The sequence below is a fragment of the Eschrichtius robustus genome, chromosome 3 (assembly GCF_028021215.1).
Source record: "Eschrichtius robustus isolate mEscRob2 chromosome 3, mEscRob2.pri, whole genome shotgun sequence".
Taxonomy (NCBI): domain Eukaryota; kingdom Metazoa; phylum Chordata; class Mammalia; order Artiodactyla; family Eschrichtiidae; genus Eschrichtius; species Eschrichtius robustus.
In genome coordinates, this window is record NC_090826.1 from 162,045,200 (window position 1) to 162,066,053 (window position 20,854).

The window sequence follows — 20,854 nt, forward strand, 5'->3', positions numbered from 1 at the left end:
AGGTTATGTTAAAGGGAGTCAGCCATGGAGTGGGGGCACTGCTGGGGCTGAGGAGGGCTTGGAAAGAAGGGGTCGTCCGGAAGTGTTAGTGGGGCTCCTGTCCCTGCAGGACGGCCGAAGCAGTTTCTTGAGACTGAGCGTGAAATCTGTTTCCTTTGTATGAGGGACTCTAGGTGGCCTCTAGTTTCCAAAGTGATAGTAAACACTTCTTTACAATTCCTTTGCTATGCGGAAGTCTTGTTAGACAGACACAAAAGGTTTCTCCCTTGCTTATTTTAGAAGACAATTCCTAATTCTTTCCAAACCTATAGAACAAGGTTAACGTCTAGCAAAGAAAATACCTGGGCTAGGTGCCATGGGAAGAGGTAAAAGTCCAGACTATGAGCTCAGCATCAGGGAGCTCACAAGCTAATTGGGAAGATGAGGCAACAGTCAACCTATCAGAGAGGGATTAAGTACTTAGTAGAGGAGCAGGAGTTGAAAGATGAGGTCACTGGGGCCTAGAACAGCCAGGAAAGCAGCATGCACTCGTGGGGAACTAAGCTCGGTCTTGACAGATAAGATGTGCATGGGAAAGAAGAAACAGGGCGACATACCAGAGGCAGCAGATGAGAAGAAGTTTGGGAGGTTTGTGAGGTCCGGGAGAGCAGGGGGGAATCCAGCTATGAGGACCTGGCTGACTGGGCAAGGCAGAACGAGGAAGTGGGAAGGAAAGTGTGGACAGTCAGAGGGGGCGAGAATGCCTGGAACTGAAGAGGAGCTGCAGAAGTCTGGAAAGTTGAATTTGGACAATCAGAGCCATTGTAGGATCAGAGTCCAGGAAGTGACCCAGTCAGCTTCAGAGGATGTTAGTCTGTCAGGCTGCTTAGCATGGGTGGGAGAAGACACAGCTGGCAGGTGAGAAGAGCAGCTGGGAGGCCATGGCAGAACCGCGGGATGGAGTAGTGAGAGGCAGTGAACAGAATCCAGGCCTTGGAGGGCTACAGGCCTGGCACATTCTAGCTGCGTGGTGTTGGGCAAGACACTTGACTTTTCTGAACCTTTTTGTGTCTGTAAAATAGAGACTCAAGTCTACGTTTTAGGTTACTTGCTAGAATTGAAAATATCTGTCATGTGCCCAAAACTGTGCTAAGTGATTTACTCATACATGTGTCACACTCAGGGCTGCAGTGAGTTGTATTGCCCCCATGAAGTAGGTATTGTCATTAACCTCATTTAGCAGAAGAGGAAACGGAGGCTTAGAGACTTAGAAACCTACTCAAGCAAGCAACTGGTAAGTCATCAGTCTAGGTCATGTCTGGAGATGTCACACTCCCAGACCTTGCTCTTAAAGTGAACTGAGGATGTTTCACGGGAAATGGGAAGAAGACTCATATGGCAAAGCATCAGGAGAGAGAAACGACAGTACTGGTAGAGAATTCACAGGAAAGAAATTCAAGCTAATTGCATAGCCTCCCACTTCTACTGCAGGATTGTTGGTGCCTCTGATAGAAATAATGGTTTTAGGCAGAAGAAGTGTCAAGTTGGGATCTGTATACAATTGAAAATATGGTACTGGAAAGTGTAGGCTAGGCAACACAAGAAGACAGAATTGGCTAGTGCCCTACTTAGTGAGGTTTGAAACCTGACTAATTCAAGAGAAAATTTATGTTGAAATATTCATTGCTCCATTCATTGACTCATTGATTGTGTGTATGTTAGTTATCTATTGTGCAGTAACAAATCATTCCAAAACTTAGTGACTTAAAACATCAATGATGATGCTTTTTATCTCTCATGGTTTTGGTGGGTTAGGATTTGAGAACTGCTCAGGTGGGCAGTTCTGACTCAGAGTCTTTCTCAAGGTAACATTCAGTGTCAGTGAGTGCTTCATCCTCTGAAGGCTCAGCTGGGGCTGGAGCACCCACCCTCAAGGTGGCTCACTCACATAGTTGTCAGGTATGACTACTCACAGGGCTGTGACATGCTGGTTGGGGACTGAGACCTCAATGCCTTTCCAGGTGGGCCTTTCCAGGCTGAGCATCCTGATGGCATGGCAGTTAGCTTCCCCTAGAATGAGTAATCTGAGATAAAGTTGGGAACTGCAATGCCTTTTATGGCTTAGGTTCAAAAGTCACACAACACTCAGCCCTGAAGCAGTGTGGGAGGAGAGGACCCAAGGCACGGATACCAGGGGTTGAGAATCATTGGGGTCCATCTTGGAAGCTGGCAATCATAAGATGATTCAGTCATTGATTGAGCACCCAGTACAAAGTAGACACTGTGCTGTCTGCTGGGGGTACAGTGACCGGGATAGACAAGACATCTGCTTTCATGGAGCTGACATTCTGGTGGGGGATATGGAGCATGGCCAAGTACATATTTTTTTAAATTTTAGATTGTAGTAGTGCTATAAGGGAAGTAAACAGTGATGAGTATAGCCAGGGGAGGTTACTTTTAATAGTGCAGTCAGGGAAAACCTCTATGCAGTTTTCGCTGAGCCCTGAAAAATAAGAAAAAACCATGTAAAGAGCATTTCAGGAAAAGGAATAGTAAATGCTGAAGCCTGAAAGCTGGAAAGGGCTTGGCATGTTTGAGGAACAGAAAGGAGGCCAGTGTCGTTTGGTGGGTAGTCAGTGAGGGTGAGAGTGGTAAGATGTTTGGATTCTATTCTAAGAACAATGGAAAGACTTGGAATAATTTTGGACAGAGGAGTGGCATATCATTTGTATTTTAAAAAGATCAGTCTGCCTGCCATTAGGACACTGTTTGGAGAGGAACAAGAGGGAGGGCTTGCAGACCAGTGAGGAAACTGTTTAGTAGTTGAGACCAGAGGTGATGGTGGTTCAGACCAGCAGGGAAGATGAAAAGGAATAAATGGGTTCCAGAGATATTTTGGAGCTGACATCAGTTGAACTCACTGATAGATTTGATGTCAAGCACATTTTCATTCATTCATACATATTCCTTCAGTAACTAATTTGAGAGCCTAACTATATGCCAATCAGTGTGCAAGGTTTCATCAACACCATGTGAAACAGAAATAGACACAAAGTTTCTACATTCAAGGAGCTTCTGTGGGGAACCAGCATAGAAATAAGCATAAAATTTCACCTGTCATAAATCCTATGAAGCAGAATTTATGTGGTGCTATAGGAGCATATAACAGGTCAGAGAAATGATAAGTTGAGAGCTGAAAGATGAGCTAAAAGTTAACTAGGCAAGGAAGAGGGGAAGAGCTTCACAGAGAGTGCAGCATATGCAAAGGCACTGTGGTAAGAGCATGACATGTTTGAAGAAGTAAAAAAAAACAATGAGTGTGTTGGAGGCCAGAAGTCAAGAAGGATATGGATGAAGAGATAGAAAGGTCAGGACAAGGAGGGCTTTACAGGTCATTTTCAGGTTTGGGGCCTCTAGCCTGAGATTAATGGGAAACTTTTGAAAAGTTTTAAAGAGGGTGGAGGCGACACGATTAAAATTGCATTTTGAAAAGATTACTCCAACTGTGGGGAAGAAAAAGGGGGCGGGATGGGGAGTAGAGTGGGGCAAAGATTGAATACAAAGGGTCAGGAGGCAATTGCAGGGGTTAGGCTGACGGTTTTTAACCTCAGCTACATCACTTTTAAAAATCCAGATGCCCAGGATATACCCAATACCAATTAAGTCAGAATCTCCTGGTGGGAGGGAGAAGGTCCCAGGCATCAATAATTTATAAAACTTCCAGATAATTCCATTGTGCAGCCAAGTTAGGAACCAGTGCTTTAGGCAACTGATGATGGGAGGTAGTGATACCGACCAGGGTTCTTGGCCTTCCCCAATCAGTAGAAATTGACTAGAAGCTAGACAAGAAATTCAGGCAAGGCTTTATTGGGGTTCCTGTGCTGGCCGGCCACAGGAGGGACCAAAAGCAAGTAACACATTCCCTTGCTGGTTCCCCAGTGGGGTGCGCGAGCTGGTTCCTTATATGGGGTGAGGGTAGGGGTGTGTCCAGGGGGGCTGGAGGCGTGGCTTAGGTGTTTTTCCCACCCCTTTGGTGGTGGTGTGTTCAGGGGGCATGTGCAATACCCTGCTTTTGCACTCGGCTCTTCACAAGTGGCAGTTAGATTTTTTTTTTATCTCTTTGTATCTTGTTGTCCATAATTTGCCCCAACTGTGCCTGCACACAATTTTTAGTCCCTTATAGTTCCTTTGTATTTTGTTGCTTGAGGAGAAGTTCGTCCAGGTGCAAGCACTGCAGCAAAGGGTCCCGGGTTCCAGCCTGTCTCACTTCCCCCTGAGAGACTCTACACACTTATTCTTTTTTTTTAAATAAATTTTATTTATTTTATTTATTTATTTTTGGCTGCACTGGGTCTTTGTCGCTGGGCACGGGCTTTCTCTAGCTGCAGCGAGCAGGGGCTACTCTTCATGGCGGTGGGCGGGCTTCTCATTGTGGTGGCTTCTCTTGTTGCGGAGCACAGGCTCTAGGCGGGGGATTCAGTAGTTGTGGCTCACGGGATCTAGAGCACAGGCTCAGTAGTTGTGGCTCACGGGCTTCAGTAGTTGTGGCGCACGGGCTTAGTTGCTCCACGGCATGTGGGATCTTCCCTGACCAGGGCTCAAACCCATGTCCCCTGCACTGGCAGGCAGATGCTTAACCACTGCACCACCAGGGAAGCCCTACACCTTTATTCTTAAGGGGTAAGGGGCTGAAGTTCTCTTCTTCTGAAATTTCTTCCTGCTGGACAGGGGCCACAGACCTTAGCCTACCCTAGAGGTGTATGAGTCCCTTGCTGACTGTCCCAAGGACCTGTAGGGACCTGGGCCACTCTCTGCTGGAATGGTTTGAATTCCTTGAGCCATCATGAGACTTACTTCAAACTGTTGGAGCCTAGAAGACACAAATTTAACCAAAAGGTTAAACAAACCAGGGCTAAAAAGGAGAATAACAACAATAGCCATTAAAGGGTTTAGAAAGGAAAGGAACCACGTTAACTTTGGGAGGGTTTCCTTAACTGTTGACCACACAGGGGAGACTACGTCATCCCTGCCAAGAAGCCATTCTGTTTGGGCGTATATTTTGTTAACCTCAGGGTTAAAGTTTAACATGTTGCTCTATTTTTAGAATGGAAGCTCTGAACCTGTTGGTCCCAGGTCTCCTTCTTGAACCAAAAATTCTTAGTCACAGGCTTACAACAGCAGGGAAGACAACGGAGTACTAGATAAAATATAGCATAAATCAGTATGACTGAAAAGAAAAGGGTTATGAGAAAATGAAAAACTCCTGCCAGAAAGTTTTTTATACCTTGTGGAATCCAAGAGAACAAACTAGATAAGCAGTTTTCAATTTCCCCGCCCATATTGAATAGAAAGAGTTGGTGATTAATTGTCTGCTGAACCCAGGTGGCTTATTGTCAAATTTTCTCAATGTTGGTTTCTACCTGGGAAGAGGTGTTGACATATGTGCAAAACAAGAAGTATTGGCAATTGCACACACCCCTCTTTGTTCTGCCAATAGATGATCGAGGGCTAATCAGTTGTCAAGTACCACCTTGGGCAGGGACTCTAGATCCCTCCCCAGATGGAGAGAATCAGGTAGTCCTTTAATAATTTTCCACTGCTCAGAAAGGGGTATGAGCAGTTTCTGATGTATGTGCCACCAGCCATCTGTTCCCTTAGTTCTCCCTTTGTCTCGTGCCCTGGTCTCCTTAGAAGTTGAGTAACTAGGTATGACGTTAGAAGGGGTAAGGGATGGGATTAAAGCCATTTCTTTTCTGGGCATCAGGGCTGTTTCTATGCCTCCCAATCTGCCCTGTTGTTCCCTTGCGTAATTTGAGATTTTTCCTTTTGGTGCCCACAGCAGTGAATGACTGCTACTAGTTTTGGTTTTGAGCTGCTTCTATGAGATGTAAAATCTCAGCTCCATATTTCACAGGGGAGTGTTTTGCATTTAAAAGTCCTCTTCTTTCCAGATAGCTGCCTAGACATGTAAAACAAGGAAGGCATATTTTGAGTCTGTATATATGTTTATAATTTTTCCTTCCCCTAAGGTTAAGAATCAAGTTAGCTCTATTACCTCAGCCCTCTGGGCTGAAGTGTTTGTTAGGTGGCAAAGGTTTTGCTTCTGTAACGCTATAAGCACTCACAATAGCATACCCTGTCCTACTGACTCCATCTTTAATGAAACTACTGCCATCAGTAAATCATGCTTTCTCAGGGTTTTCTATGGCCTGGATTGTTAGATCAGGCCTACAGGCATAAGCCAGGTCAAGGGTCTTAAGGCAGGAATGTGTTAGTTCTGGGCTTTCTGCGGGCATCAGTGTAGCCGGGTTGAGGGTGTGGCAACTTTTGAGAGTTAGCTCTGGGGAGTCAAGGAGTAAAGCCTGGTACTTAGTAAGGTGGCCTCCAGTTAGCCAATGGTGGCCTTTAATCTCCAGAGTCCCTTGTACTTGATGAGGGGTCTGGACTTCCAGCGGCTGTCCAAAGGTAAGCTTGCTAGCTTCTTCCACTAATAAAGCAGTGGCAGCTACCACCCAGAGGCAGCCAGGCCAACCTCGGGCCACGGAATCTAGTTGCTTGGAAACATAGCCTATAGGCTGAGGAGCTTCTCCTAGCTTTTGTACAAGGAGCCCCCAGAGCTGTCCCCTGCTTTTCAGCTATGTACAAGGTAAATGGCTTTTTTAAATTAGGGAGACTCAGAGCAGGATCTCTGATGAGGGCCAGATATTATTGATATTAATAATGTCAAATAATATTTGATATTATTAAAAGCCTTTTCTTGTTTCCCCCTTCCAAAGTAATGGTTCTGTATCTGGCCTTTAGTGGCTTCATATAGAGGCTTAGCCATTAGTCCAAATCCTGGAATCCAAATTCTGCAAAATCCTGCCGTGCCTAAGAACGTACGAAGATTTTTTTTGTCTTTGGGGCACTTAGGCCTGATATAGCTTGTTTTCTATCTGGAGATAACTGTTTACTTCCAGGGTTTATAATATATCCCAGATATTTAACTTGTTGTTGTTTTGAAATTTGTGCCTTTTTCTGGGATATCCTGTAACCCCAGGCCTCAAGGAAATTAAGGACTTCTATGGTATTCTGATCTGAGGCCTCCATGGTGTGGCTGCATATTAATATATCATCCACATACTGTAGAATAGCCTCTTCTTTTAGGTGTATTTCCCTTAGTTCTTTTCCTAGGGCCTGGGTGAACAATTGTGGACTGTCCCAAAACCCCTGAGGCAATACTGTCCAGGTATATTGTTGCATTTGGCCCAAGTGAGGGTTAGTCCACTTGAAGGCAAACAGATCCTGTAATGAGGGATGAATTGGGATGCAAAAGAAGGCATCCTTGAGGTCAAGCACAGTAAACCATTTGGCATCTCCAGGTTTCTGGACTATATATTGTAAGGATTGTCTACAAGGGGATGTATAGGGACCACTGTATCATTTACTGCTCTAAGGTCTTATACCATTCAATATTCCCCATTTGGCTTAACAACTGGCAGAATAGGGGTTCTGCATGGAGGCTGACAGAGCACTAAGAGGCCATGTTTTAAGAATTTATTTATGACGGGTTGCAAACCCTTTTTTGCTTCCAACTTTATGTGATACTTTCTCTTGTTAGGATGAGCAACTTCTGGCTTAAGACTAATTTTTATAGGTTGGGCATTTATAGCCTTCCCAGGGATTCCTTTGTCCCAGACTGCAGGGTTTAGTGTAGAATATGGCTGGGAATAGACCTTTGTTCTTCCAGCTGATTTGTCTTAGAGTCAAGAAAAGGGGCTGCTTGGGGTCTCCTAATTGTAATATGGCTCCAAGGGAGGCCAGAAAGTCTCTCCCATGTAGTGGGGTAGGACACTCAGGCACAACTGAAAAGCTGTGTGAGATCAAACGCTGTTCACACTGGCAAGTGAGAGGCCCAGTAAAGTAATGGGTGTGAGGCTTTCTGTCAACACCAGTCACTGTACAGCTTTTAGAGGAGAGAAGCCCAGTGTGAGAGATCAGGACAGAGTAAGTGTCTCCCGTATCAATTAAAAAATTGATTTTCTTACCTGCCATGTTAAGGACCACCAGGGCTCCTCAAAGGAGATAGACATCTTGTGAAGGGGAGCTGCCAGAATCCCCGGGCCACCTCAGTCATTCAGCATGGCCGTATTGAAGTGGGAGTCCCCCCTTCGCCTTTGGGATGGGGGAAAGTCTCACTTCCAATAACCTATTTTTTTGCAGACTGCGCATGGACCAGGGGGCTTTTTTTTGGCACTTTTGGGCCCAGTGGTCAGTTGACTTACATTTGAAGTGTTCCCCCTTGTGGGATGGATGGTTAAACTTCCTTGGCCCCCTTAGGTTGCCTTGAGGTTACATGGCATGAGAGACAGCAACAGCTATCAGTTTAGCATGAGCCCTGGCCTGCCTGTTTTCACCTTGGGTTCTCTCTTCTTCCTCAGCTTGATCTCGATTATTAAGTACCCCAAAGGCCACCTCTAGGAGTTGGGGCATAGGGGTTTGTGGGCCTAATTGTAACTTCTGGAGTTTCCGCCTAATATCAGGAGTGTACTGGCTGATAAAATGTTGTCCCAGCAGGGATTGACCCTTGGGAATGGACAGCTCAATATTAGTAAATTTTCTAAAAGCCTCCACAAGCAGTCCCTGAAAGAGGGCTAGATTTTCTTTTTCTTCTTGGGTCACTCTTTTAACCTTTTCATAGTTAACTGGCTTTTTTGATACACTTTCTCATCCCTTCTAATACCCATTGGATCATGTGATTTCTGGCTTCTGTTCCCTCCCAGGAATTATCATGCCAATGGGGCTCCTGATTTGGGGCTGCGTCTCCTCCCATAACAAAAAGTTCATGTTGGTACCTGGCAAGCTGGTCAGTGCGCCCCTGGGCTGCGGCCCAAATTCTCTGTTTCTCCTTAGGGGTACAGCAAGTAGATAGGACTATCTGGACATCCTTCCAAGTTAAATCAAAGGCCAGAGTTAGGGCCTGAAACCCTTCAGCAAACTTTGACTAGGGTCTTCAGAAAATCAGCCAGTCTCTGTTTGCATTGGGTTAAGTCAGTTAAAGAGAAGGGCACATGTACTCTGATTGTCCCTTCACCTTTTCCCACTTCCCTAAGAGGGCATATTTTTCCTGATCCTGGGTGCTAGGAAGTTCCACTGTGAGTTACCTCAGAGGGACTAGTCTCTCCTTTCTGGGGTAATGGAGGGTATAAAGGGACATAGGGAGGTGGAGTTAGGGATTTGTCAGAGGGATCTGGAGAAGTAGGTGCCTCTGGGGAAGTAGGTGGCTCTGGAGAGGTAGGTGGCTCCGCAGAAGCAGTGGAGACTTGGTTTCCCCCCTGAGAACTGGGGAAGATTAGAAGGGGATCATCTAAAATGTTGGGAGTGTTTTCTGATTCCCCAGGCTTTTGATTACAGGAGCCACATAGAGCGAGGTTTTGGTAAAGGATCATGAAGGCTTGAACCTCAGTTCATTTTCCCATCCTGCAACAGTAAAGATCCAATTGCAAGATGATATTGTAATTTAGAGACCCATTTTCAGGCCATTTTTATCCATCCCCCCAACTTATATAAAGGCCAGGCAGTGTTACAGTGAAGTGTAAGTTTTCCCCTTTTCAGCCCATCTAGTTTTTAAAATTTCCAATTTTTGAGAATACATTCCAGAGGTGTTTCTTCTGGCGTAGAAGAGGATCCTTCCATGTTGCGTAACCGGCAACCAAGAAAGAGCGCTCCTACATATGAAGTCTGTGTGCTGGAGACATTTTACCAGGAGGCCTTTGTCAGAAGGGGGTCGGAGTGTCTTCCAAATTCCCTTCTTACCTAATGGGATTTTGAGCGTCCTCTACTTTCCCATCAATTCCTAACCAGGCGTCTCTGGTCGACCCAGTCCCTCATGCAAGGGATCAGTGCCAGTGCATTGCCAGGGCTCTCCTTGAGGGGGATCTGTTATCTATAAAGCTTATGTCCTATAACAAGTTTCCCTAGGTTGGGGTGTATTCCTTAAGAATGAGCATCTATAAAGCCTAGGATGTGGGCTGCTTGGAAGGGGCCAGCCCAATAGGTAGTCTGTAACAAGGTCTGGGCTGCCAAGGCCTGGAGTGAAGGGGGTCCTAGAGGTGCAAAAAGGAACTCCTGGAGGAATTGGAGTTGGGCGTAATGAAAAATGCCACGGGAGTCAGGACCTGAGGGCCTAGAGGTGGGAGTATTCCCAAAGGGGATTTCTGGACATAGAGTAAGGTGAGAGACTAGACAGCAGAAGAACCCAAAACCCTTTCCCTTATCTGTTTGGTGGTTATGATAAAACTGGGGAGAGCCTGATGATTCCACTTGACACAGGCAACAGCGAGTTTGGACAACGTTTCCCATGTAACTTAACATACCAAATGAACCCAGCTAGTTTAGGATCTCTCTTTGGGTTGCTCCAAGGGCCCTTTGAAGCACCCCAGAGTTAGCTGGAGGTCAAAAGAACTTGATATTTGGGAAGTCTGTCAAAAATTTCAAAAAGTTTTAAAACACCCAATCAGATAGAATCATAGGTCACCATGAAAAAATTATTCCTTGAGCTAAGGTGAAAGAAAAGATTGCAAAAGTAAATACAGATCACTTAAAGGCACAGTAACTCACACAATCTGTTACCAAAAGCAGCATTCCAGGAAAACTTTGCTCTCTTATGAGAGAGAGAAACCAAATCCAGTCTTGCATACGCCTACTCTTAATAAAATCCATTTACCTAATTGAATTTAATCCAACCTTAGAAAATCCTGACCACATACAAAATTCTCTTCTCAGTGTTCCTTTTCCACAAACCTTCTGCAAATTTCTGTAGACATATTTTGTCCCTTATTTTTTCCCATTCAGAAACAACCAGCTCTAGGACAAAATCACCCTTTTTTCCTTTCAACAAAATATATTTCCATTCCTCATACCTTCTTTTCTGAAAACACACATCCTACTTTCCTTAAGCCACCATGAACTGTCTTTTACATTAACATTCTATAGATTGGTAGAGAACATCTCAAGGTGGCACCAAACATGTTTAGTTTCTCTCTCACAAGAAGACATAAGTAGGTAAATTTAGACATGTTTAACAATTAATGTTCCAAAATTTTATCTTATCTGAAAATGGCCTGGATATTCAATGAATTCTTAACATTTAACTTAATTTTGTTTCAAGTTACCAAAATTTGGAGAGACTATTTTAGATGGACATTACCAAAACATAATTATTCCTACAGAGTTTAACAAAAAGCTCTTATCTCAGTTACATTTACTTAAAAGTTTAATCATATCGGGTTATTTTCCCTGTTGACAAATTTCATAACAGAAACAATATGCATTTATTGACTTTCAATAACCCTAGGTACAATGAAAGTATTGTACTTAATGTTGATGTCTCTAAAGACAGGTCTGTATTAATTAAAACCACAAGCTTAACCTAGCTCTAATGCCAAATATTAATTCAATATTAAATATTTCCCAGATCACACGAACCTGAAATGTATTCTAGTGAGCTTCTTTTATATTTCTGAGAATGTATATAAGCACTCAATTTCTTTTAAGCAAATTAAATACAGCTCATTTACAAGTTAATTTTTACATAAGGACAGACAGAACCAGAGATCTCACAGTTTTTCTGCTTGAATTTAAAATGCCTCTTTTTTTTTTTTTCCCTCAGTCTGGAGAACTACAGATGAATCAGGTAGTTCCTGAGAGCCCAGGCAGAATAGTTGCATTGCAAAGGCAGAAGAGAGATGCAAGCTCCTCTCCTTTTTTTTTTTTTCTCTTTCAAATCCCACTAAGTAACCCAAGGCTGGAGTCTCAGGCCATGTGGCCAGTTTGTATTTCGAGGTTTAAGTGCTCCACCATGCCCACAATGTCGGCAGAGACTTGCAGGAGCAGTTGGACGGACAAAACTACATAAAACAAAGATACCAATGACAAAAACTTAAAGACACAAACAAGAAGTTTTCAGGATAAAGGGGACGGGAGTGCAGGTATAAGAATCAAGGGAGAGGTAAAGGGAGGAGGGACAGAAAAGACTGAAAAAGAGAAAGAGGCAGCAGGAAAACAAAGGCAAGAATACTGGGACAACAGGACTTGCAGCCACTACACGATATGAGGTTTAAACCTCTATCACTCTCATAAATTCCCGTCAGGGAGAGCCTGCTGGACCAGGATCTGCATGGTGTGAGGCGACCCTCTCCCACCTCTCTGCTTGTCACCTGACAAGGTGAGCCGTTGCCGGCCAGAGGGAGCAGGTCTCACAAGCTGGGAGGAGTGACGCTGTAGCTGCCCGATGTCCACTCTCTCGGAAGGATAGGACAGAGAATTAGGAGAGGACAGAGAGAGGAGAAGTAGGGAGATATTAGGAGAGGGAAGAGGACAAGGGGGAGGGGAAAGCATTGTCTGAATGAGGGTCCTGAGACCCCCAGTGTCCAGGAAGGCAGACTTAGCAAACGTAGTGACGCCGAAACATGAGGTTCAGGCAGCCGCTTGTCACCCTAGGGGAAGCTGAAGTCAGTGGTCCCGGAGGTGCCCAGGTCCTCTCCCCAACAGGGTACAACTGCCCCATGCTGGGTGCCACTAAGTCTGATACCGATCAGGGTTCTTGGCCTTCCCCAATCAATAGAAATTGACTAGAGGCCAGACAAGAAATTCAGGCAAGGCTTTATTGGGGCTCCTGCAGTGGTTGCAGGAGGGAGCAAAAAAAGTAACAGATTCCCTTGATGGTTCCCTGAGTGGGGGTGAGCTGGCTCCTTATATGGGGTGAGGGTAGGTGTGTGTTCAGGGGTCAGGCCAGAGGAGTGGCTTAGGTGTTTTGCCCACCCCTTTGGTAGTGTTGTGTGCAGGGGGTATGAACAGAGCAAAAGCTCCCAACACCTGGTTTTTGCTTCTGGCTCCTTGGAAGTGGCAGTTGGGTTTTTTGGTCTTTTTGTATCTTTTTTTAATATATATATATATATATATAAATTTATTTATTTTATTTTTGGCTGCATTGGGTTTTCATTGCTGTGCGCGGGCTTTCTCTACTTATGGCAAGCAGGGGATACTCTTCGTTGTGGTGCGCGGGTTTCTCATTGCGGTGGCTTCTCTTGTTGCGGAGCATGGGCTCTAGGTGCGTGGGCTTCAGTAGTTGTGGCACGCAGGCTCAGTAGTTGTGTCTCGTAGGCTCTAGAGCACAGGCTCAGTAGTTGTGGCGCACGGGCTTAGTTGCTCCATGGCATGCGGGATCTTCCTGGGCCAGGACTCGAACCCATGTCCTGTGCATTGGCAGGTGGATTCTTAACCACTGCACCACCAGGGAAGTCCCAGTCTTTTTGTCCATAATTTACCCCAACTGAGCATGCACACAGTTATTTTTAGACCCTTATAGTTTCTTTGTATTTTGTTGCTGTAGGAGGTTTGTCCAGGTGTAAGCACTGCAGCACTGTAGCAAAGGGTCCCAGGTCCCCAGCCTGTCTCAGTAGCAGTACAGAGAGTTACATGGATTTGAGAGATACTTAGGTGGCAATTATTTTATAAACAACTATCAGGCAGGCAAAAGGCTGGTCTGCAAGAGACCTAACAGAGTTGTTACAAAGCTGAGCACTGATAGAGAAAGGAGCAGAGACCGAATAGAGTTTTTGTTTAATTCAAGAAACTGACTCCTCGAAGGAGTATTTGGGGGAAGGGCTTTTCACAGAATAAGATAAAGTAAATATTACATTGTTTATCAAGGTGTAAGGTTTTTTTTATCTTATCCATTGACCGGTCTTTGTGATCAGATTTTAAGGGCAGAGCTTATGTCTAGATTAGCAATGATTTGCATTTCATGTGCAGTTCTTATCTCTTTTGGGAATAGTTGAAGAACAGATTATGTATAGATTATGATAGATCATGGTTATTGCCTAAAAAATTCTTCTTCAGTAAAATTCTTTCTCAGCCCATAGGGGTTCATTTATTTATTTAGGAAATATTTATTAAGCATTGACTATGTGCAAGACACAGTAGAAGAGATGAAGACTTCGTCCTCAGAATTTATAGCCTGGAAGAGTGAGATGGCCCCTCAGATGAAAATTGCCCTTGTTTTATGCACCCTGGTGCCAAATAATTAAAAAACCTCATTCTTCCAAAATAAAATATATTCTTTCAGTAGCAGTGTGACCCTTAGACTCTCTGACCTTCAGTTTTCCCATGTGCAAAAAGGATAAAAATAGTATCTACCTAATAGAATTGAGATACCCGTATAAAGAATTTAGCATTGTGCCTGTACGTAACATTAAGAAACCTCCAAAAATGTTAGCTATTATTATTATTGATCAAGAATAAACATGTGCCATAATAAATATTTGTTTTAAAAAAAAAAAAACCTAATACACTGGAATTACATCTTATACTGTGATTAATTTCTAAAACCAGGGCATAATCATATACAATCAAGGTTATCCTTCAAAATTTCTTAAATTGCTCAAAGTGATAATATTAAATAATAGTAAATCATTAAAGTATTTGGAATACATGGGGTTCTTCAGCAAGTTGGTTAAATTTTCTCTGTGGTTCTCAATTCTTCATTTTATTTTTCAGCAATGAATTTCAAAGAAGTCATCACACACAAATCCACATGAACAATAATTTCACTTTGTCAAATGATAAAGAAATCTAAAACATCATTTCACAGTTCTTTCCATAGTATTCCCCACCCACAAATCTGTATAGTATATTTCAGGCTTGATAGCATCCAGTCTGTGGGCATATATACTAAGTGGAATGGCAGGAGAAATCCCAAAAAAAGGTTGCTGTGTGTTCTTAAAACATTTACTGTTGCATTTACCTAGTTAAATGTAAATATAATTCAGCTCCATTATATTGATAATTCCTACAACAAGGATCACTAAGACTATTAAGTAGGATTCCTAACACTTCTAAACTTCATTAATATATTTCCCTGGAATACAATGCAATCCTCAAGAAAGTCAGAGCTACTATTTAATCCAACAGTAAGCTTTGAGAAGTCATATGGCTACTGAGTACAGACAGGATCATGCTTAATTAAATTTGATTTTTAAAATCTTCCAGAGATGGCATTTCTAGCCATATTCCGTGGGTAAATGAAATGTTATCCGTTCTTAATATCAAGAAATGTTTATTTCTTTAAATTCTGTTGAAGTGCTGTGGAAGGTGGAGAGAACAATGAAAAAATTAGGGACTTTGGGGCCTGATAATCCTGGGTCAAATGTGGGCTCCTCCCCTCACAAGTCCTGTAAACTTGGGCAAGTTAATTAATCTCTTTGAGGCAGTGATAATATCAGCGGGCCTCTGAGGATTACTCTGAATATTAGGGTTAATGTAAATAAAATACCTAATACAAGGTCCATGATAAAGTTTTACTATATTGCTATCATTGAAACATTCTAGTCTTTGGCTCATTAGGTGTAGATGCAGTATTGCAGTATTCAACACAAGCTCCTTGAACCCTTACCTTTAGATAAGCAGAACTGTTGGTGATTGTAGACAAGGAGTTATAAGACATGAGGGAACTCCATTGGGTATGAATTTAGGGATGTAACAACAGCAGATTGATACAAAGATGATACAAAGTGGCCTGTTTATAATGTAGGGCTTAAAGGGTTGGGGAGGTTGTCTAGAATTAGAATGTAAGAATGCAAATTTATATAATTTATTTCATTTTATTTACATTTTGAAATAATCCAATAATATGCTTCTTAATCAGAGATTGAACCACAGAAATAACCTTCTAAGTCCTTTTTTTCCCACATCTTTTAAATATATTCCTTTGTCTTAAATCCTGTAAATTATTTTATTGCACACAATTGTTGTTGAAAGGACAGTGTGTTAAAATTAAGTAGTCTTAAAATAAATCATTAATTTGTTTTACATTCCAGATTGGGACCAGAAATTAGCCACAGTTTCATCGAATCCTAGACCACTTAATTCACTGCCAGAGCATTACTGTTGTGAAGAGAGGTGGCTTTGAAAGAAAGGATTTTATACTAAAGTAACCATGGCATTTGAACAAAATAACATTTGGCATTCTTAAGTGACTCTTTTAGACTGAAATAATGGTAACAGAACTACTTGTAAGTGTATATCCAGATGGCTACAATCCTGAAATATTTACATGTTGCAAATTCTTTCCAGATTAAGTTGGTCAGCCTAGGGCAGGGAATCAAGATCAGCCTTAAGAAGACTTGTCACCTGTTCTTAATGCCCCACTACCAGTCTTGTTGCTGGTGTTGGCAAACCATCTCACATTTAGTCCAGTGGTTTTATGTGGGACCAGGTAAGAATATAATTGCCTCCGCCTAATAACTGCATCACTGTTGGAAAAAAAAAAAGCAGCAGCAGCATCTGAGGATGTAGCTAAGGAGGAAGATTACTGGCATCACAGACCTGGAAGGTGCTTTGGATGCAGAACCCCAGATATGACACAGGGCTGTAGTGAGATGTGGGGCTGGTAAAAGGAAAGATTAATTGAAAGTCTCGATACAGGAGTTAACATCCCTATCCTGACAAGAAGAAAGCCTGACAACTAGGCATCAACTCCCTAGGCAAAATGCTAGAGGTTCTTCTCTAAGAAATGAAATGATCCCAAAGGAAAGAATCCTACATTCTATTCCCTAGGAACCCCCCAGCACAGTAGTTGGTTCTTTACTCAACACCCCAAAGTGAAGTCTACCAGTTAATAAACTCCCCCCAAGAACACAGAGTTACATATATATACACATGTATATATACATACATCTCCACTGTCTTAGTTGTGAACAGCCAACCAAGGATCACCAGAGAGTTGAAAAAATACTACAACATGAAAGACAAAGACCAAAATAAACAAAACAAACAGAAGAAATTATCCCAGAGGAAAGGGAATTCAGGGAACAGAAAAGAACCTAAAACAAGCTAAAAAAAATTGCTTTATCATTTGACAAGAGATGGGTCAAAACAATTAAATCCATAAACATGAAAATGCAATCTTTCCAAAGCTCTTAGAAATTAAGAATGATTGCTAAAAATTAAAAAATTGACAGGATTTAGAAAAAATTCTGAAATATTCTATAGAGAATCAAAAAGCAAATAAAATGACTTTAAAAAAAAAAGACATATAGTAACAAATCAAGTCCATCATCTAACTAGTAAGCATTCTAGAGACAGAACAACAACAAAAAATTAAGAGTAGAGGGAATTATCAAAGAAACATTTTCACAGAGCTTAAGACCAGAAGCCTCCCAAATGAAAGCTTTGCTTATCTATTAGTTGTCATGTTCTTATTTGAGGCAGCTCTTTGTGTTTTAAGGATATGTGATGAAATATTTTTTCCCCAAGTTTTACTTCTGTTTTTTCATTTTTTGGTTTTTTTTAAAAATTTTGTTCATAGTATTTTTTTTTTTTTTTTTTTTATGTTTGGTAAACATAGGGGTATGGAAGCCACCTGCCTTCCAGAATTCCCCAAATCCCAGACTGCAGACAATGCTTGCAGATCTCCTTTTTTTTTTTTTTTTTAATTAATTAATTAATTAATTTATTATTTTTGGCTGTGTTGGGTCTTCGTTTCTGTGCGAGGGCTTTCTCCAGCTGCGGCGAGCGGGGGCCACTCTTGATCGCGGTGCGCAGGCCTCTCACTATCGCGGCCTCTCTTCTTGCGGAGCACAGGCTCCAGACGCGCAGGCTCAGTAGTTGTGGCTCACGGGCCCAGTTGCTCCGCGGCATGTGGGATCTTCCCAGACCAGGGCTCGAACCCATGTCCCCTGCATTAGCAGGCAGACTCTCAACCACTGCGCCACCAGGGAAGCCCTGTTCATAGTATTTTTAAAACTTTTAATTTGGTCAGATCTGTACATTTTTCTTTAGGGTTTCCAAGTGTCTTATTTTTCTTTAGAAGGCTCTAAGATTATATATTTTCCTATATTACTTTCATTACTTAAAACTTTTATAAGTTAGATTTTTATTCTATTATAAATTTCTATTTTATGTTGAGATTGTTTTGCTCTCACTCTTTTTAATGTATTCTTTTCCCAGTGAAATGAAATGCCTATATTAAGTTCCCATATATGTTGCATCTATTTCTGGAATGCCTAGTCCACTTCCCATATGTATCTGTTCTTTCCCATGACAGTATCACATACTCTGATTATAGTAGCTTTATACTGTTTTAATATCCGGTGAGTAAAAACTTCCTCTCTCAACACATTCCTTTCTCAAAAATATCTTAGGAATTCTTGCACATTCATTTTTTCACCTAAGCTTCAGTATAATTTTGTCCAGTTACAAAGACCACCACGGCAATTCCGACTGGAATGGCATTAAATTCATATACTCATTTGTGAAGGACTGACATCTTCATTCAACTATATTAATCAATTAACATATAAAACATATATACTAAATAGGTCCTCTCCCCACTGAAATATCTTGTTCTGTCATTCATTTCCCTTCTACGAAGTTTCACGATTCAGAATTTTGTTTTCAGTGGTTGTTCCGTGCTCTCATGATGCCTCCTGAAGCATATGTATACATTTTGGCCTATAGTCCTCTTCTTTCATACAAAACATGGTTTGGTTGTTTGGCATCACCTTCCTCCCAGTTTTTCTTGCCAACCTCATTAGCCTCAGCAGCCTCACCAGCCCCTCACTTATTTTGTTCAGTTGCTCAGACTTTCCAAATTATTTCCAGCCTCTGAGTCTTTGCATATGGACTACTTTGTACTTTGGCCACTTATCCTTTTGGTCTGTTTAAATGCTGTTTCTACTGAAGGCCTTCTCTGACCTTTTCCAAATTTAGGTTAGGTTCTCCTTCACAGCACTCTGGTTCTTTTCCATCCTGGCATATGTGTGTTTAGCATGCTGTCCTCACTACAATAACTTTAGAAAGACTGGGTACTTGTCACCCACATACTTAACACCTGGCATATATACTTGCTCAACAAAGATTATTTTAATACAGTTGTCTATGATTTTAAAGACTGAACTGTTTCTGAAGAACAGATCCTCTCAACCAGTTTAATCAGCAAACAGCTCACTTTTAAAGAGAAACAGGAGAATCACTCAAAATGATCAAAAATATGTAAATGTGTATCAACATCAATAGGAAGGTTACACTCTTTTGGTACAAAAATAAGACCACTCCTGACTTGAAGAGAGGGTTCTTTACATTTGCTTCTGGACCATTATTAAAAATGTGTGTCAATAATGCAATGCTTATAGCCAAGATAATGGACTTTAAAAACTAATTATTAATAAAAATATATCTAGTGAAGATAAAAGACATTTAGATCCTTTCAAAGATTCTGTTTTTGATCTCTCCTCACCTTACCTCCACACACTATAAAGATAAAACTCTTTCTTACATATACTAGTCATATTACTATTACTTCTTTTATCAGAACAAAAATACAATACACAAAACATACTAGAAATAGTTGGTTCTTTTTAATCAGCTATTGATGGTATAATAAAATAAATTTAAGTGGCACCTAATTTAAACATTTAAAATAGTTCATTGAAGGGTAATCTACAACACAATATGTTAAGCCAAATAGTCAAAATAACACCTCTTTTTTTTCAAGAAGAAATAAAGGCATGATCAACATTATGACCAAAAGTTTGGGTTCATTTGGACACTTATAGATGACTTTGTAGGCATATTGGCAGGCACGATGTTGAAATACAATCCACTTGACTTATAAATAATGGTAAGATAAAAAAAAGAAAGCTATACATTTCAGAATTGTCTGAAATTAAAGAAAAATATCCACCAAATATCACAACAGATCCTTTAATGACTAATTTTTTTTTTTTAACATTACAATTGCTGTTTTAGGGAACACTTTTTCTCTTTGAACATTTAACTAAATGTTCAATGTGTTAAATAATTTACAGAGAGAAATAAGTTTTGTGTTCTGTACAAATTAAAGGACCCATGAATATAACCCCCTCCCACCACCAAAGCTCAAATTTGCAATGGTCTCAGCAGAAAATAAACAGTTCACAACTTAAACATAATTTATAGCATTACAAACGTTTACAGGACTCCTCTCTTATTTTTTTCGAACAACGAAGATTACAATGACAGAACTGAATGATCAGAATGTAAAAATATTTGTGCAAAACTGCATTAATTGTTCTTACCATTCAATAGAGGTAAAACCTATGAACACACAATAACAATAATGAAGAAAAACTACATTGAAGGTAATTCTGTTAGATTTCAAACAACATTGATCATATTATTACTAAACACTGAAAGAAAATGTGGCACCATGAGCAGCAGGAGCAACAGATGATTCGGCAATTATGCCAGCTAAGGAAGCTGACACTGGAAAATGCCAAAGTGTATCTCCACACCAGCCATCCATCTGAAAAGACTGGAAACAACTGTAGGGCTTAAAACTCACTTCAATGTCTTTATTCTTGAAATTTGTAGATCATAAATGAAATATTTAAGAAAGTCCTTTCCCCCCCTCTCAAGGAGTGTTTCTTGCATCACTGGAAATCCTTAAAAGAGTTGAATCATAGACTCTCTGGATTTACCTACACCAATCCATTTAACTGGGAGAGGAAAAAAAAATGGTATAAGAATAGTATTAATTCATTTACAATGTTCAACCTTTGAGATTAACAGATCCCACACTTTTCTCAATGTCACCATTTAACTTTTCCCCACTGTGTCTTTTGCTATCTTTTTTTCTCTATTAGCAGATTATGCCAATTTCTAAACAGAATGTGCAGTTAACATTCAGCACAGGGTAGTTTGCCTTACCATTTCCTGTTTTCATTGCACAATATTTACAACTATTCAATTCCTAATGATTAGTATAGTAAAATACTGGCCCAAACCAGCAGAGACCTAAAGAACCTAAAGGTTCTTTAATCAGAGACCTAACTTGATTAAAGAACCTTTAATCAAG

General features: G+C 41.3%; 2 protein-coding genes across 2 annotated transcripts in view; one reads left to right on the forward strand and one right to left on the reverse strand.

Moving 5' to 3' along the window:
- The window catches only part of SPMIP3 (sperm microtubule inner protein 3), a 35,386-nt gene extending 19,458 nt beyond the window's left edge, over positions 1 to 15,928 (forward strand). The window contains 1 exon segment of the mRNA XM_068538506.1: positions 15,837 to 15,928. Coding sequence (XP_068394607.1) covers positions 15,837 to 15,928 — 92 coding nt within the window.
- Positions 15,929 to 19,421: 3,493 nt separating this feature from the next.
- The window catches only part of ADSS2 (adenylosuccinate synthase 2), a 38,907-nt gene continuing 37,474 nt past the window's right edge, over positions 19,422 to 20,854 (reverse strand). Inside the window, exon 13 of the mRNA XM_068538507.1 lies at positions 19,422 to 20,495. Coding sequence (XP_068394608.1) covers positions 20,443 to 20,495 — 53 coding nt within the window. The 3' untranslated portion in view covers positions 19,422 to 20,442. The remainder of the gene's footprint in view (positions 20,496 to 20,854) is intronic.